Source organism: Palaemon carinicauda, chromosome 24 (assembly GCF_036898095.1).
Source record: "Palaemon carinicauda isolate YSFRI2023 chromosome 24, ASM3689809v2, whole genome shotgun sequence".
In the NCBI taxonomy this organism is placed as follows: domain Eukaryota; kingdom Metazoa; phylum Arthropoda; class Malacostraca; order Decapoda; family Palaemonidae; genus Palaemon; species Palaemon carinicauda.
This window is the reverse complement of record NC_090748.1, coordinates 75370290-75388887: the sequence shown is the minus strand read 5'-3', so window position 1 is coordinate 75388887 and position 18598 is coordinate 75370290. Positions and strand designations below refer to the sequence as shown.

General features: G+C 34.5%; 2 protein-coding genes across 3 annotated transcripts in view; both read left to right on the top strand.

The window, feature by feature from the left end:
* The window catches only part of LOC137618153 (putative inorganic phosphate cotransporter), a 43059-nt gene extending 35005 nt beyond the window's left edge, over positions 1-8054 (top strand). For both annotated transcript variants that reach the window (XM_068348182.1, XM_068348183.1), the window contains exons 4-10: positions 1275-1508; positions 1756-1843; positions 4625-4842; positions 5684-5833; positions 6498-6630; positions 7091-7332; positions 7495-8054. In XM_068348182.1, coding sequence (XP_068204283.1) covers positions 1275-1508; positions 1756-1843; positions 4625-4842; positions 5684-5833; positions 6498-6630; positions 7091-7332; positions 7495-7824 — 1395 coding nt within the window. In that variant the 3' untranslated portion in view covers positions 7825-8054. The remainder of the gene's footprint in view (positions 1-1274; positions 1509-1755; positions 1844-4624; positions 4843-5683; positions 5834-6497; positions 6631-7090; positions 7333-7494) is intronic.
* Positions 8055-18337: 10283 nt separating this feature from the next.
* The window catches only part of LOC137617871 (FAD-linked sulfhydryl oxidase ALR-like), an 81970-nt gene continuing 81709 nt past the window's right edge, over positions 18338-18598 (top strand). The window contains exon 1 of the mRNA XM_068347820.1: positions 18338-18525. Within this exon, the coding sequence (XP_068203921.1) occupies positions 18430-18525 (96 nt within the window). The 5' untranslated portion in view covers positions 18338-18429. The remainder of the gene's footprint in view (positions 18526-18598) is intronic.

The following is an 18598-nucleotide window of genomic DNA, read 5'->3' as shown; positions in this document are numbered from 1 at the left end:
ATTTGTCTGTCATACACATTCGCTAAGTATTTGGAGAATCTTACTTGAAAGACAAGAAAGTATGTGGCTTGATGTCAAGTGAGCTTCTTATAAAATTTTGGGGTCGAAATATTGAAAAACCCAGAAATCACGTGTTTTTTTTTTTCTTTTTTTTTCCATCTTGAAACTATCTTCAACGTGTCACGTGTCATCACGATTTGCTTATTGGCGGTACGTATAATAAATCTCTCGAATACTTTTGGGAACCCAGTTCTGTTAACTTGAAGCGATTACACGTATCTTGAAAATGATTCTAGCTTTAACACGCAGATGGTTTAGCTCCGCCAGTAGCCTACAGGGGTGGCCTTATCACGGGGTGTTCAACTCCTTATTAATCTTGTTCCTCTGTTTATCTATTTTGTAACTTGATAAGTTGTACTTAAGGTAAACTAAAATCCATTTAAATTTAGGCAAATTGTAATAGATTCTACAATGGGTAAAGTTTTATTGGTTATACTTAAGGTCAATTATCATAAATTTTGCTTTAGCGGATAAACTGTAAAAGATGAGTTGCAAATTTCAATTTAGTAATAACGTAGTTAATAAAAAGTTAACAGAATTTCCATCCAAATATTCTTAATAAAAGCAATGTTTAAGATTATATCTAGTTATTCTTATTGCATTACTTATATGAGTAATGAGAGACAGACTGCAATCCAATAACACAACCAGGCCACGAATTCTAATACCTATTAGGACCAAATTACCATTGATATTCATATAAATGTCATCAATGGTTCTTGTTTGTTTCCAACTTTGCATCACCATACATTTATTGTATCATAATTCAGCTTTATTTGAAATGCATCCATTCCCCAACACTAGTTAGAACTTAACTTAATTTCTTTGCTTTATCATTGATGTTTATGGAAAAGCAAATACCTTTAACTAACCTCCAGTCCTTGCAATACCTTTCGTAGACATAGTGTATAAATAGAAGAATCATAGATCTATATTATAAATAGAAGAATAGGTTTGTAATATGATGATACTACGTTATAATTGTTTTGTTACTCATAGTAACGCTGATTCATATATAAACACAGTACTCATAAAATGTAAGCCTTAATGCAGAAGAAAACGAACAAATCGAGATAACAGTATTCTCAAGAGAGCATAGCGGTAACTTTATTGATCTGTTTTGCATATTATTAAAAATGACCAATAAAATGGGTAAAATTAGGCTACTCAGAATAAAGATGTAAATATTTAAAACAAACTCTCCTTTTATCCAGGAGGGCGATTTCGAGTGGAACGAATTCACCCAGTCTATGATCACGGGCTCCTTCTTTTGGGGATACATCTGGACCCAAATCCCCGGCGGGAGGTTGGCTGAGATCTTCGGTTTCCGGAGAGTGTTTGGGGGAGCCCTCGTCTTAGCCTCCATCATCTCCTGCTTTGTGCCTATGGCAGCCAAAGCGGGTTCTGGTGTGCTTATCATGGTCAGAATTCTTCTAGGAGTAGCCGAGGTAAATAAAAGGATTTTATTTTAACATTTCACATATTCCAGGAGTTTTTAGAATGAGTAAAATTTTTATATTTAACCCAGAAGCAAAGAACCTACAGTATTTGTGATTTTCTTTTCCTTTCGGCAAACCGAATATTTAACTTAGTATTCGAGAAGTATGCATATATATTAATTTTTTTTTTCATTCTTGATTATTTAACATCTTTCTCAAGACCTTTACGTCCATGACATCTGCCATTCCTTTTCAGGGTCCAACATTCCCTTCCACACACGTTTTATTAGCCAACTGGGCGCCGCCCCTTGAACGCTCCATTATCTCGACAATTATCTACGCAGGTGAGCGCACACAAATAGTTATTTATTTGCATTTACTGACTGCTGAAAATTCATTTAATAAATTATCAAGTACATATAGCAACTGGGCATATTTGCTCATTGTGAGTGTCGATAGTGTAAGCATTTGTAAGCCGGTATAGCATAATTGTATGTTAGTTTAGTTGCTAAAAACCTTTGTTCTACGAAATATTTTTACAGTAGGCATTGACTTAAATTTTTTTCATGCGAGCCACATTGGGCCAAAGCAGTTTCATATATTAAAATCGTATAATTTCTATATAATCAAAGTAATGACGAACCAGAGTTATAATGTACTTTAGATGCATGAAAATCTACCAAATGGACCGGTGCTGCGATTCGTCCACTGACTCGTAGTGGAAAAAAAAGGAGTCTGAACTGAATTAAACGGTGTCAATTTTTTTTTTCGGTGTGCAATATCTTCGCTTGGCTCCTTCCAACACCGTCGTGTAGCCTCATTTATCATAATGTTATTTCAAAAGCATGATCAAAATAATGCTTTTGGTAATTGGGGAATGTCATAGCTACCAAATTAACTAAAAAGAAAAAAAATGAGAGAAAAAAAAATCCAAACTAGAACTACCTGGAATTCGGGTTGGAATATACGTCACAGTCAGTCACGAAAACAAATATTTTTATGAGTCGAATCTTAGATTTTCATGCCCCAAATTAGGAAAGTTAAAATAACAAGATTTAAGAGTGGATATGTCGCAAAATCATAGCAGAGGGCTGGTAGCATACGGAGGTCGGGCCATAGATCTAAAAGCTTCTTTTAAAATACCACATTTTACTACAATATGCTGCCAAAACTGATAAGGTATTATCTTAACAGATTTCCAGGTACAATGGGATGAAATTAAAACTTGAGTTTTTTTAAACAAGACTGGTGTTTAAAGTTAAAAGAAAAAGCTCAAATATAGTACTGAGTATAAGCTTAGAAGCTTTGCATCTATCTATTAATTGATAAAGTGCCCGCAAACTTGTTTTGCGGAGTGAGCAGTTAAGAACCGGTAACTAGGAGATTGCAAATTTGCTTTTACATACGTAAAGGTGGAAAATAGCAGGGTAAAAATTGTAATGTTCAAACCTGAAGTTGAAATTATATAACATTAAAATCTATTGACCCCTGAACCAAAACTACTAAGATAAGCGACTACACAAAATAGTTTAGGAAGCCAGTTCTTACGCTTAAAAAATAGATAAATAAATAGATCTGATTGTCGTATCTGTGATCTCCGTTACCCTTCAGTGACCGTACAACTTCTACGAGAGAGAGAGAGAGAGAGAGAGAGAGAGAGAGAGAGAGAGAGAGAGAGAGAGAGAGAGAGAGAGAGATATGAATTCCGGTACTAAGGCCGTTCCACGTCAGATCATTTGCTGGATTAGAATATTCCAAACTCCAACTTTAAATATACTTAAGAAAAAAAAAATCTGTCGGCATTACAGTCTGGTTCATAACCACATTAAGAATGGATGAAATATATCACTACGAAATTATCGGACAGATGTATTTAGTACTTTAGAAGTTCCTGACCAAAATTTTATTTTGTTTTTATTCATATTACTTCTGATTATTGCTAAACCTTAATGTTATCAAGCTGCTTTACAGGCCCGGCTGGCCTACTTGATATTGCATCTCTAATATTTTCATTTTATTTTGCTATTTGCTCTTTCTATAGTTTAATCGAATAACCAATAATTTCAAATGATTTAAAAGATATTTCTAAATATGTAGATGTTGTCATATCAACACAGATACGAGACAACCCTTTAAATGTATTTAAAGCTGCAATACTCCAAAATCAAACCATTGTTCTCTAGTCTTGGTTAGTGTCATAGCCTCTGTACCATGATCTTCCACTGTCTTGGGTTAGAGTTCTCTTGTTTGAGGATACACTTGGGTATACTATTATATCTAATTTTTCTTCCTCTTGTTTTGTTAAAAGTATTTATAGTTTATTTAGGAAATATTTATTTTAATGTTACTCTTCTTAAAATATTTTGTTTTCCCTTGTTTCCTTTCTTCACTGGGCTATTTTCCTTGTTGGGGCCCCTGGGCTTATAGCATCTTGCTTTTCCAAATGGGGTTGCAGCTTAGCAGTTGATAATAATAATAATACTATTAACAGTTAGGTTAACCTTTATGTGTGACATTCAAACATTTCTTAATTTTACCAAACAAAAATCCTTGTTAAATTATTTCATGACTGACATGTTGCTCTAGATATAAAAAGCTGCTCAAATCCCACGGTCTCACCTGTCCATTTACTGAATGTCTGGGCTTTACAATTGGACACATGAATTCCTGGTGCATCTCGCTCTGAGGATGTGCACCCTGCCACACCATAACTTTGCGGCTAGTTCCTGTGTATAGCCCTCCCAGCACCCCTGCCATCTCTCCCCTACACTGTGTTAACTGCCTAGTACTAACGGCGCTAACGGTGTGACAGGATGCAATTCATCAGAGTGAAGTGTACAAAGACTCCTGTCCTACTGTTGGCATATGTGTATTCGAACAGACAAGCAAATTGTGTTGCATATTCCTGGTAGTTTTCTTCACCCAGACTTTCTTGTTTTCTAAGTACTTCGATAATATTAGTGGATTTAGCAATAAACGAGCAATATGCCGTGTGAAATGCTGAATGTCTTGGATTTTATACTATAAAACGAATGATGAAAGGTCCTGTAGAGATTAGGGTTCCCCTGCAGTGTAGGACCAAAAAAGCATCCCTTTAGATAAATTAAGTAAAGTCTAATTCTCAGGATCACAGGCAGGGACGATCATCGCCTACCCGATGGCGTCAGCCATCATTCAATCTCTCGGTTGGGAAGCAGTGTTTTACATCCAAGCAGGTTTGACCTTGGGCTGGTGCGCCCTTTGGTTTTTAATCGTGGCCGACACTCCCCTTAAATCCAAATGGATATCAGAAGCCGAGAAACATTATATCATGAGCTCTATGGGTGACAGCAAAGACTTGAAGGTACTGTACATGATTAATGTTTGAATTTGCCCTTTATATGGTTTGCTATGAGTTTGTAGGATCAACATTTTTTTTTTTTTTGACAATATAGTCGCTAACAATGCTTGATTGCTTTGAAGTGTCATTCGTAGACTTTTCTTATATACAAAAATAGTAATAACCTATGAAGCGTGTTAAAATTCATAACTATATACTGTATTGATTGTTTTTGTTCATTATAGTTCTTATTATGATAATATTAACAAAAAGGGTTTAGTCCTTACCAACTTTGTAAATAAATCCTTCTTTAGTGTTATTCATGGCTCATAACAGACAAAACTTAATAGTAATATTCATAGTAATTTTCATGTAAAATTATATCAATATCGAAGTTAAAAATGCTGTTTATATCCAAAATAACGGAGTTCGTCACTGTTTTCTGGGTACGCTGGAAATAAAAAATACATTGCCCGTCTGAAAATAAGATTGGCTGATGATAAATAACACATGAATACACACTGCAATTATTCCTCATATTCTGAAGTTAATAAAGCACCTCCTAAATTGTCTTTTCTTCAGCCACCCACCTCCATAGCAAACATCTCTGCCTGACAATCTATTGGAAGGGAGTTCAATCCCGCTAAAGCTCCTGACGAGCTAGGGATGAGAGTTTTGGAGAGCTTATTGGTCTACCTGCTGAGTCATCAGCAGCCATTGCTTGGCCCTCTCGGGTCCTAGCTTGGGTGGAGGGGTGTCTTGGGTGCTAATCATATGTATACATGATAAGTCTCTGTGGCATTTTCCTGTCCCTAAATTTGTTACCTTTAAACCTTATGTTTTTTTTTTTTTTTTTTTTCGGCAGGCTCCTCCCGTTCCAATAAAATCGATTCTGACGTCCCCTCCGTTTTGGGCCATCTTCGTCGCAGGCGTTGGGAACAACTGGGGCTTCTACACCTTGCTCACTGATCTCCCTCTCTACATGAAAAACATGCTCAAGCAAGACATCAAGTCGGTAAGTATACTTTTGCCATTATCCCGAAGTTAACTTGGCTAGAATGAATGCTCTTGGACAGAGTGATTCTCTTCCTTTATGTTTATTGGTTAAAACTTTTCCCTCGAGATGGAGAGATATGCTAAAGTTAGTGGTTATTATCACAATCAAAGAAATCCTGGTCTGTCAAAGTTAGAACTCGTTTCGGTTTACTATTATAACTACGAAATCAATTATTCAAGGATTATTTTCAATTTACACAGGCTCAGCTTGTATTTAAGAAGCAAGATGCAAATAATTGAACAGTGATTTAGAAAATTTTAAAACATTGCATTCAGAATTTCGTAAAGCAATTCCCTCTCAAGTATGCAATATAAACTAGTTACTTTCCTTTGATTTTCAGAGTGACCAGAATAATCTTGGGAGGGTTAATCAATAATAATGGTAGATGGGGCACTAATGAACTACAAACCTGGATAAATAGTCTATCTAATAGAACATAGCTATATACTCGCAAATATATATCCTACTTAGGTATATTTACTTGTATGTGGAAGTAATATCGACTGACTTGAAGGCAATAGTAATGTATAATTTCTAATTATCAAAAATCCTACAACAAAATTATATAAAATTTTATTAAAAATAAATATTCCTCTGACAACCTTTACGCATATATTTCCAGAATGCTTTGTTATCCGGAATGCCATACCTTGGGATGTGGATATTCAGCTTACTGATGAGCCTTGCCGGTGACAAATTACGTATGGCTGGCAAACTGTCGACCGTCGCTGTCAGAAAAATTGCTAACTCTATTGGTGAGTTTAGTTGCATTTTCATTTGCTTATGAAGAATATATGCCATAAGAAATCTCGATTTTAGTAGACAAAATGATCACCAAATTAATGTAGAAGGACTTTATAGCATATCAGTTATGTCAAAATAATTTACGAAAGAGATCGTGTAATTAGATAACTGCGTAGGACTGTCGCAATATGTGGTCTTTATAAACTTTATTTATAATTATTTTTTCAACCTTTGCTAGTATTAAGTGGCTGTTTTTTTATTTATTAAATTGTAATAAAGACTAACGTAAAACACTGCAATAGGCACACATGTGGCACAGCATTTAAGAAAAGTCCATAAAGTATTCATGTTGAGCATAACTATAAGGAAAGCAATTCGAGTGTTAGTAAGTGGTGCTCCTAACAATCTTTTAAAAGAAAGAATAATATATTAGACTTACTCAGACATCTTGAATCTTTTATGCCGTTGCAGCTCATATGGGTCCTGCAGTGTGCCTCCTGATCTTGACTGCAATCACTTGTGATCGTAATGCCACGATTGCTCTGCTGTTCGTTGCTGTGGGACTCCAAGGAGGAATATACACAGGGTTTATGGTCAACCACGTTGACATTGCACCTAATTTCGCCGGTACACTATTTGGGATCACAAATGCAGCAGCGACAATACCTGGATGGCTTGCACCCATGACAGTTGGTGCCTTGACGACTAACCAGGTATAACCGTATAACACTAAATTCTTTTACTCTAAGTACTCTACGGCCTTTTCAATATTATTAATAATTTCTGAAGAAAAAATGCTATTGCTTATATTGTAAAAATTACTTTATATTATTTCTCAATCTTCGGAGTTAATAGGGTATTATTTTAATCCACAGCAAACGTTTGAGCAATGGAACAAAGTTTTCTACATATCAGCCGCTTGGTTTATCGTCGATGCGGTTGTCTTCTTAATTTTTGCCTCTGGAACTGAGCAACCTTGGAACATTGTGTCTAGTAATGCCACTGAGGATAAAACAGATGAGGCAAAAACGAAGAGAACAGATACGAAAAAGTTGGTACAGAATACAGACAGTCCTTCGACATCCAAGCAACAACCAGATGCATACGATACTTATGTAACAAGCCCTCAGTTTAGAAACACTTTCACAAATGATGCATATGAAAAAGATTTAAGTCCAAGTGAGACAGATAAGAAAACCGATTGATTAAGATCAGTGATATTCTAAGCTATCTTTTCTCTTCTGAACTAAAAGAGTAAAATATTATTAATGTCGTTTGCGTTCGAGTAAGTAAACAGTAAAAATACTTTTTATATTGTAAGATAAACATTATTGAAACCTGTAAATAAGTAAGCGATTTGTTTACTTAAAAAAACAATGTCCATTATTTCATGGCAATTTATTGTAGTAATTGCATATAAAGACGACAAATTATATGTTTTCTGTTATTATTTTTGCTATTTCTATTAAGCTGATATAATAGCAACCCTTCATTACAGATTATCATCATTATCACAATTACACGTAAAGATGCAACCCTAGTTAGAAAAGAAAACGCTATAAGTCAAAGTTCATAGAAAGTGAAAGCGACATGTTGTGGAGACAGTTCGAATGAAAAAAAAAAAAAAAAACTTTCAAAGATAAAATCAAATCGAGGTAGACAATTTGATTGAGTAGTGGATAAACTATGAAACTAGAAGCATTATTTTTGTTCAAATTTGAACTTATGGAGTACCACCCATTCAACTATGTGATTATGAAGATAATTCAACAATTAATTCTAGTGTGAAGCCTAATGGACGAAGAGGCAAGAACATTAGAATTTGCAGCGTCTTTAAGGACCCTAACTGCACTTGCTTTTTACCCTTCTATAAACCACGGCCCTGATACATTTTCTTCCATTTTATTGCTCATCTTTTTAACTGTTGCTTCATAGTGCAACAATGGGGGTCCCTCCCCCCGCTGTGCATGGGCACTAAATGTCCAAATTTATAAATCCAATCCAAGAGTATTAGACTTCGCTGCCTTCCTGTAATGCGTAGTGGTTGATATGATCTGGGAAAATATGAATGTAAACGGTGGTCAGAATTATACAGCATGCACTAACAGGTAATTAAACGAAGTTTATGGCGAGAGGTTGCTACTGAAGATCAGAGAAGAGAAAAATATCCTAAACATGTCATGATAGATTAATCAAAACATTTCCTCTTGTACGAATTTTTTGTGGTACCAATATCTTGGCAGATGAAGAAAAGACAACCCGTTATTGTTTCTAATTGTGGATTCCAAATCAAGAAAGGATCTAAAAACTTACAATTCGTTATATGCAATTGAAACTCATATTAACAATCATGAGTTCAGTTAGGGTTTTAACTTCTTCCACCCAGATTTATTCCATACACTTATTCTCAACTAGATTTGTTAAAAGATTTTACAATCACAGTTCTACTCGAATGTTTCAATCATAGCAAGCATCATCTGCAAAAGCAATAATCTTGTTTCCAAGGCAAAACTCCATATCAAACATATTTAGAATAAAAAGTAACGGTACCAAGACTCAGATGCAATGATCACCGGAGATTAAATTGCCACCAAGACCACAGCTTTTGCCTTCTTTAATGCTTTTTTATTATACTCCCGAACTTGTGCAATTCTAGAAGCTTGCCAAGGTTTTAGATGAGTGGTAAGTGAGGCAGAGCCTTAATACATGACTTATGAATGGCATGACATGTGAGACGGTTCTGATTAACAGATACTCGTAGGCCTACATAGCAAATAACCTGTGGGAGAAATAATAATAATAATAATAATAATAATAATAATAATAATAATAATAATAATAATAATAATAATAATAATAATAATAATAATAATAATCTTTATTTCAGAAAAAGCCATATACAGAGTTACAATAAGAGTACAGTCATCTTACACTCTTGACATCGGTAAAAAAAGATGAGATATGCAATAATATCAGTGATATATTAAAAACATCAGTTAGCAGGTTGACCACAGAGTTCTAATGTCTGGGTAATAAAATCACAATAGAATTAACGCTTAACAATGATGATAACATACATATCAGCATACAAAAAGAGAGGGAGAAAAAAAAGCGATGACAATGATAAATATGTTGGAACAGAAATTGCTTGACTAATGAAAAAACACTGGAAAAAAAAAAAAAAAAAGTCGAGTCACAGAGCAGGTGGTGTGAAGGAAGTACAGGACTTCCCGACATCAAAGATGTAACATAATAAAACACGTTATCATAACATTACTGGGTATTATCCCTAAGTTATTTAGTGATGAAGATTTGGCATAGTCACACTATCAAAGATTAGTGAATACAATTAATTGTACTGACGCTTCCTTATTCCAGGTTTCCCACAATTTGGATTTTATTCTCGCTGCACTTGCAAGCACATTTTGAATTAGGGGATTTTCACTAGATCGCAGGCGGGAGGTGAGACTTACTATAGAGCGTCGAATGATGGTTTTTAGGTTATCCAGTCTATTTTCAACAAACATCGCTGAAGCTGAATGGTGCCTCGGGGTATTGGTGAGGCATCTTAGGATATCATTGTGAATGACTGTGATACGTCTCATCGATTCTCGCGTATAGTTTCCCCATAGCGAGCAGCCGTATACGTTATAGCAGTAGGTTTGAAATAGGAGTTTTTTTTTTAATTCTTGGCGGCAGAAGGCAAATCTTCTCGTTACCATGTTCCGTAGACAACGCAATTTACGTCGCCTGTTTTCAATGTCAGATGTGTCCTTTAAATCTTTCGTAATGATGTGACCTAGGTAAGGAATATCATTGACAAATGCTAGCTGATGGTTTTGGAGGAAAATATGTGGATCTTCTACGAATCGGAGCGCTCTAGGAAGGACAGACATGCACTGTGTCTTCGATTCGTTATAGATTATGTCATGTTCATTAGCGTATGCATTGCAGGTGTCGATAAGACGTTGTAGGCCTTGGGCAGAGGGGGAGATGAGGACCATATCGTCAGCGTAGCAAAGGTTATTTATGGTAAAGCCATTAACCGTACAACCAATGGGAAGTGAATTCAGTCTGATATTCAAATCGTCTATGTAAACATTAAATAAATATGCTGAGAGGATGCCTCCTTGCCTGAGACCGTTAGATGAACCGAATGGCTGGGAGAGAACATTTCCCCATTTGACACAGAACTGTTGTGTTGTGAACCAACAGTATTATATACCGATGAGATATAGAGGAGTTCCCCTTTTGCGTAGTTTCAAAAAGAGTTTCAGATAGTTTACTCTGTCAAATGCCTTCCGCGCGTCTACAAAACATAAGTAGACAGGGGAGGCCGAGGATATATAGAAATTCAATAACTCCTTTAAAATATATATACAGGTGTCAGTCGAGTTGGTTAGTCTTAAAACCAAATTGATTGTCTGCGGTGTGGAGAAATGGTGCAAGGCGACGGAACAGAAGGGATTCAAATATTTTCGATGAAATTGTTGTAATGGCGATGGGGCGGTAGTTTCCTGGGTCACTGGCATCCTTCAGTCTTTTTTTTATGAGAGGTATTAAGTGGACAAGTAGAAGGGTTTCGGGAAGATATTGGTGTAATATACAGGCATTAAATAGTGCAGAAAATAGGATATAAATTATAGGGTGGCAGAATTTGAAAGCCTCGGCAGGAAGGCCATCGCAGCCGGGTGCCTTGTTACTAGGTAATTTCTTGATAGCCTCGCACACGTCACTCGGGGAGATACGGTCACTATATTGAAAATCCATATTGACATTGATGAGAGTATCCACTTCATTTCGGGTATCTTGGTCATTTATACAATTTAGGATGGTACTAAAGAGAACAAGAGAACAAGAATCGCAGAACACACAAAAAGAAAAAAGGGTGGGTGGGTTTGATAGTATGCAAACAATGAACACAAAGAAGAGGACCTTTCCCCAGATATGTTTTCAACAAATTACTTTTTTTTCAGGGAAGGTTTCAAAGCTTCCTCCTTTTCAAGGAATATTTCAATACTGCTTTTTTACTTGAATGGCTTTAACACTATTCCTTTTGCATGAGAGATTAGCAATACTACTAATTTCTATTAAAGGCTTCAACCTGATTCTGATAGAGGGGTGTATGAAGCTACCTTTTCCACGAGTAAGTGTCACTGCCATTCCTTTTGAATAGATATTTACAGAGCTGGTTTATCTTATAGAAAGTTCTAACCTAAACCATTTCCTTTATATCAGGAGATGTTTTAACTCTGAGACATTCCCAATGTGTAAAAAGGCTGATAGAAACAGCAGCCCCTAAATCCATAAGGGGGTATTTGTTTCATGTCAGCCTTTGTGCACACAAGGGTTCAGTTGAACAGATTCATTGATAAAAGAATGTTGAAATTTTGCTTGAAGGTAGAGTTGGAAAAATTTCTTGGAAAGTGTAGCACTATAATCTTTCCTTGAGAAAGGATTGTGTTGAAACTCTCTCAGGAAAAGATAGTTCAAAACACCATTTGAAAAGAGGTAGGTTTGAAACCATACCTGAAGAGAGCTGATGTGAAAACACTCCTCGAAAAATGTCAGGTTGACCTTGTCACCAATTACCTTGGGCTGGAATAAACTTGTGGCAGGTTACACTTCCTTTTTCATTTATTTACATTTTCGTGGGAAGGTTCTATTTCGATTATTTTTTTTTAAAACAAAATTCGCAGTGTTGCCTATTTCCATTGAGGGTTTCAACCTGACCCCTCTTTCAAGGGATATTTCCAACTTTACCTCTTTCTTGAAATTTGATAAAATCTCTTTTGGGGGGAAATTTGAAAAGGTACCATTTATCATTGGAAGTTTGTCTAACCCTGTTTTCAAGGGATGCTTATAAATCTAAGCCCATGTGTGTAAAAGGGTTGATATGGAGGCTCCATACAGAAATGGATTTAACCCGAGGACAGCAAACAAGAGTGACTGTTCTACCAATATCTTAGGACACACAATAATGCCCTGACATGATTACATATTCTTTAACTATCGACTTCATAACACTTTCTTGGTTCATGTCTTTAAGAAGACTTCCAGTGATAATACTGCAGACATTATCTAGGCTTTTATTATGTACGGCCATAATTTTATCTTTATAAGTCTTAAATTACTGAAGTTCTCTCTCCCCATGGCCCATGTGTAGGTATTGTAAGCATCATTCTTTAGCCTTGATGGGACGTATTTGATCTTTTTAAGTAGATGTTGTTGACCTCAACTGCCTCAGTCGGAAGCTCGTCGTTGTTGATTTTGTAGATTGCCCAACTCAGTACAGAACACGGTCTTGCTGTACAAGCAGGCATAATTTTTTTTTTTTTCATTTCAATATACAGATCCTTCAAGAGATTACACCATCTAACGCAACTTTTATGGGTTCTCTTTAAATTATTATTTAATCAATTAAATCTTAATTTGTTAAATCTATTGTTCGTTTTTTTCTAGAACCTTTTTATGTTTTTTGGACCCTTTTAACTACCGTATGTGTCTCGAGGAACTCCAGAGTTATCAAGAGAGTGATAGTTGGTGACAAAGCAGTTCAATTAAATGAATGTCTCACTGTAGTTGAGGAAGAATTGTGATCAATATCGTCCACTACTTCAGTAATTTATACCACACTTCTCAGCTGGGGAGGGCAAATAGTATCTTTCTGTTTGTAAAATTTATAAATATCATTAGCCAGTTCTATAGATATCTGAAGCATCTGGGAATATGAAATTTAAAGGCTTAGTGTCTTATAAATCATCTGTTCTTTGTTGCTGCATGAACCATGGGGGTGGTGTTTATTGACAGAGGGGTTTCTCTATCAACACTGAAGTGTACAGTGTACTACTTTCATTTTTTACTTGGTTGTGCATTTTACACTATCAAATATCAACAGTTCTGCAATCATAGCAGCATAGCTGCCTCTGCAGCCTTCTTGATCGACCTGATTTTGTATGCTATGAATGATCTTTATGCGAGTTAATGTACCTAATACTCCTTCCGAGCTGTAAAGATGGCCAAACTGTCCCCTAAATGCTATTTTCTATTTAAGAAGATCCTTTCATACAGTTGTGGCAGCTTGTGCTATAGCCATATCATCGGTATCAGAACGTGATTTGAAGCAGAGTGATAGGCCGATGCTATATCTTTTTTCTTTGTCATAGGTACGCGGCACCCCTTGCCCATTTGACTTTATCCTACTTAGTACTGGAATTACATTGTAAGCAGACGATCTTATAGTCCTGTCGAATTTACTCTCCGAATGTTTTCTGAATATAGCTTTGCATGGTCTGAAAGCTAGAATATAAAAGAAATAAGGAACTCAATGTAGACTTCTCAGTGTATGAAACTAGCTTAATGATAGCCTCTGGGGTCACTGATCTGGTTGTAAAATGATGATGATAGTTTCCTGTGACACTTTGCATCTAATGCATGCATTTCTGACAATGCAAGTTTGGTTCCAGGGATGGGGAACCTGCGGCCTTAAGGCCGCATATGTCCAATTGGACCATCTAGTGCGGCCTTCTACGGCCTTTGATATATGTAAAGTATGTGTAGTGTATTTCTGCTTTGACACTGAATATTGTGTGTTTGAAATCATTCTACTGTATGTACACACAGACAATAGGAAAGTTGTGTTCAGTGATGTACCTCCCAAAGAATGGAATAAATTTTTCCTTGAATTCAATGAATCCTAACTTAATACAATTAGCAGTTTTTCCTTGTCAGCTGCAACAGCTGTTGTAGCTGACAAGGAAAAACTGCTAGTGGCAGTGAGTGATTTAACGTATGAAGGACGAGAGAGTTCCTGTTTTGTCCATCTCCTCATTGTGATCTATGTTAGTTTTAGATGAGTCAACAGGTTCCAGATTTTTGGCATAAGAATATTTTATTTGTGCTCTCACTGATGAGTTTTGATTGTATGAAAAACAGGTTCCCTTAGGTAACCTTAACGTAAGGACAAGAGGAACAGACATTTTAACAACTTCAATAAGTAATGTCACAAAGGAGGACTAAATTTTACTTCCTTATTATAAGAAGTTATGCACTGATGGTGTTCCAACTATGATGGCTAAAAACTAGGGATTTATTGAGCATCTTAAGAAAGAAAATAATTGATTTTTTTTTTTCAATGAAAACAGCTAAGTGTGTTTAAACAGATACAATTTATTACTGGGATGTTGCATTTTTATGAGATGTGATTGTTTAAAAAGTACCTACTTGCCAATATAAAATATTTGAAAACGTTATATTGTTGATATTTATAAGCTATCTTTTCCAAAAGATTAATATTATTCTATTTATCACTTCAATACAAAGAACCTACTTGCTTTAACTAAAGTAATTTGAAAATGACATGCTTTCGATATTATTCATTTACTTACGGTAGTTTGAAAACTACCCAAACTTGAATGAAATATTTTAGAATTTAGTTTTCAATATAATTCATTTACTGATTAATTGTATAAAAAGTACTTAATTCAAATATTTGAAATAGTAATGCTTTAAACTTTTATAAACCTGTCACTCTTTCTTTAGATTACTAATAAATTACTTGGAGAATAAAATAACCAACAAAATTCTATGCGGCCTTAAGGAGCATTGAGGAATTGCAAGATGACCTTCATCCAAAATATGGTTCCTAGCCCCCTGGGTTAGACGTTTTAGAATCACGAAGCTTTGTTATTCACTCACTTAAGCAATTAACAGTGCATGTTGTATGCAGCGACTTGGGTATGATTATTTGTGCATTATGCAAGAATCACAAGCTTTTAAGATTGAACTTATATTTTCGGGAAGGGTATTTGCTTGGGTAAGGTTCTTTTAGTACATATTTTCTTAGTTCTGTGAAATCTGAAAATTTAACTTATCAGGTTTTATGGCAAGATGCTTTATGGGAGGTCAATGCTCCTGCTATGCCGCTGCCATCATTGCGCCTTGTTAGATCAACAGTATTTCCTTTGACATCACACCTGATTCTTTAAATTTTGTGTACACTTTCCACATTAGAGTCATAGCGGCAATATTTAGTTTACAACCCATGTGCTTATCATTATTTGTTTCTTTCTGACACAGGACACACAAATCCCAATCAATATCAGCTGAATTCATCATACGAATTATCAGAAAGTAGGCTACAGTTAATGCCCTACTTAATCACTGATTAGTTTACTGTCTCTGGAAAGTCATGTCAGCTACTCGCGATCTCATATTCTCAAGAAGGCGTATGAAATCAAAGCGAATGCAAAATGTTTTTTGACTAATAACCTGTCTTTTATTTATAACAAAGAATAATAATGAAAAAGAATAATTTATTAATAAAGAATGATAAATATCATACATATAAAACATAATATCACTAGATGTGTTCAAAGTACTAGCCTAAAGGTATGTCAAAACAATTTTGCACCCTTTTGGGTGCTTACTTTAGCAGTGGTCTTCCAGCATGTTTCTATCTAGTAGGCGGTCCTATAAATTAGTTTGTTAGCACTTTTATTTGTTAGTCTTACTTATGTCGTTACACTACTAATAATAATTAACTTATAAACTGGCTACTTAGCTTGTTATTCCCATAATTAAATTGAAATTCCTCACCTGAAGAAAAAAAAACCCTAACTTTTTTCACCTGAAGATATGCGACCCCAGCGTGTGTTGGGGTCTCCAATCTTCAGGTGATCTGAATTCTCTCACCAAGGACATCACGTTTACTGTCGGGCCTTATATAGTATCTAAGTTTGAGATATGATATCCATTGAGTTTAAACTTTAGTCTGAAGTTCTGAACACTAAAATACAGAGAAGTTCTCAGAATGGGTTTCCACAAAAATAGAATGAATAAAAGGATCAAAGAGCACAATTGAGGACAAAAATCATTGGACACTGATCTTGTAGCTGCATATGTAGCATATTCGTGAGAATAAATCATATATAGTAGAACAATAGTAATTGTTCGGATATAGGTCTGTATATTTGGCAGGAAATGCTTTATAATGGGAGCTACATTTGTGGTATATGATCTGCATGGTCATAAGCTATAGGTTCAGTGTTTTCTATAAAATATTTTTATGAGGTCCATCCTCTTGAGTTATAAATATTAGGTAACGAGAAATATTCTTTACTGATGTTAGAAATATATCATTTGTTGTTTCTTCAAATTGCCAAGTAAATCTATTTATCCACACACACATAGGCATATATATATATATATATATATATATATATATATATATATATATATATATATATATAATAAATAGGCCTATATATATATATATATATATATATATATATATATATATATATATATATATAGGCTATATATATGTATGTATGTATATATATATATATATATATATATATATATATATATATATATATATATATATACACATATATATATATAGGTTTTATATATATATATATAGATTATATATATATATATATATATATATATATATATATATATATATATATATATATATATATATATATATATATATATATATGTATATATATATATATATATATATATATATATATATATATATATATATATATATATATATATATATATATATATATATATATATATATATATATATATATATATATATATATATATATATGGGTGATATGGGTAATACATGAGATGCTGAATGTGAGGGATTAGTATGTAGCTCTCCCATATTTTTGGTATTCTTAACAAAATGCGTAGTATAGGCCTACCCAATTGAAATTAATTTTTTCCTTAATCCTGATAAATATAATTAATAGAAGACTTAAACTCTTATGCCAAATTTTTTGTTTTTATTTAAAAAATACGAGTTTTCAGCTAAGCATTTTGATAAGAAGTTAAACTGGGGTCCTATCAAAACATCAATACTCATAAACGTCCCAGACGTAGCTTTTCCACCCGGTATTGCATTAGTCTGCAATTGCACGGGTTTAAAAGATAGTTCCTCAAGATATTCCTAGTGGTATATAAAATCTCGAAATTACAAATATTTTTAGAATGTTACCACTCATTAATTCCCGTTTCTCTCTAAAAAAAAGAATACTGGATGCGTATATCCTTACCTATAAAGCTTAAAACTTTACAGCACAACAATAGATTTTAAAATTACAGGTACCTTGAACAAACCAACGCCCGAGGGAAATTTTAAATTCTTAGAATTAGCTCTGTTTTCTGTATTAATTTCTGTGTATTTTCTACATCCAAAATACCTGCTATAGAGATTTTTCTAATAGCTTAGCATAATGGCCAAGTTTATACCGGCACATAATAGTTATTCAGGTGACTGAATAAAAGAAAAAAAATGATCAATGCCATGCAAATGTTATGGCAATGAATGTGATAGCACTCTTCAAGCAAGAAATTTTCTTTAACAATGATAATAAAAATAATTTAGTATTGAGATTTTTGTACATTAGAAATATCGGGTTATAGGCATACATCTTTTACTGATAAAAAGGGTGTTAACGTATAACAAAATTGCTTTAATAGAATTATAGAGATTAAGTACGATTTTATAAGCTATCCAAAGACCTTTATTGACAATCCTCAAAATCTGCTCAAACTGGAGAACAATTAATAAACTTATAAAGTATTTAGGTAGTTAAATAAAGCACGAATAAGGTCCTACCTATAAATAAAATAATATTTTTCGAACTTGATTACAAGTTTGTGTGAGTTCGATATTCCCCTTTATTGTATAAGGTTTGATTTCGTTGCAACTTGTTTGGAAACGACGTAATCGAGAGAGTTCTGAGTTATATGACTGCAAAGTTGCAAACCGAAGAGTGACGACCATGCCATCACCTGACAACACCAACATGTTTAATTCAGAGACGTCTGGTAAACCCTGCAGACTTTGTACAGATTTCAAGTCTTGGATGACATCTCAGGTGGGCGTAATTGCTACTAGTAGAATTTAATTTGAGGGAACCTATGGTTTGCCATAGGCCCACCGGTACCCCT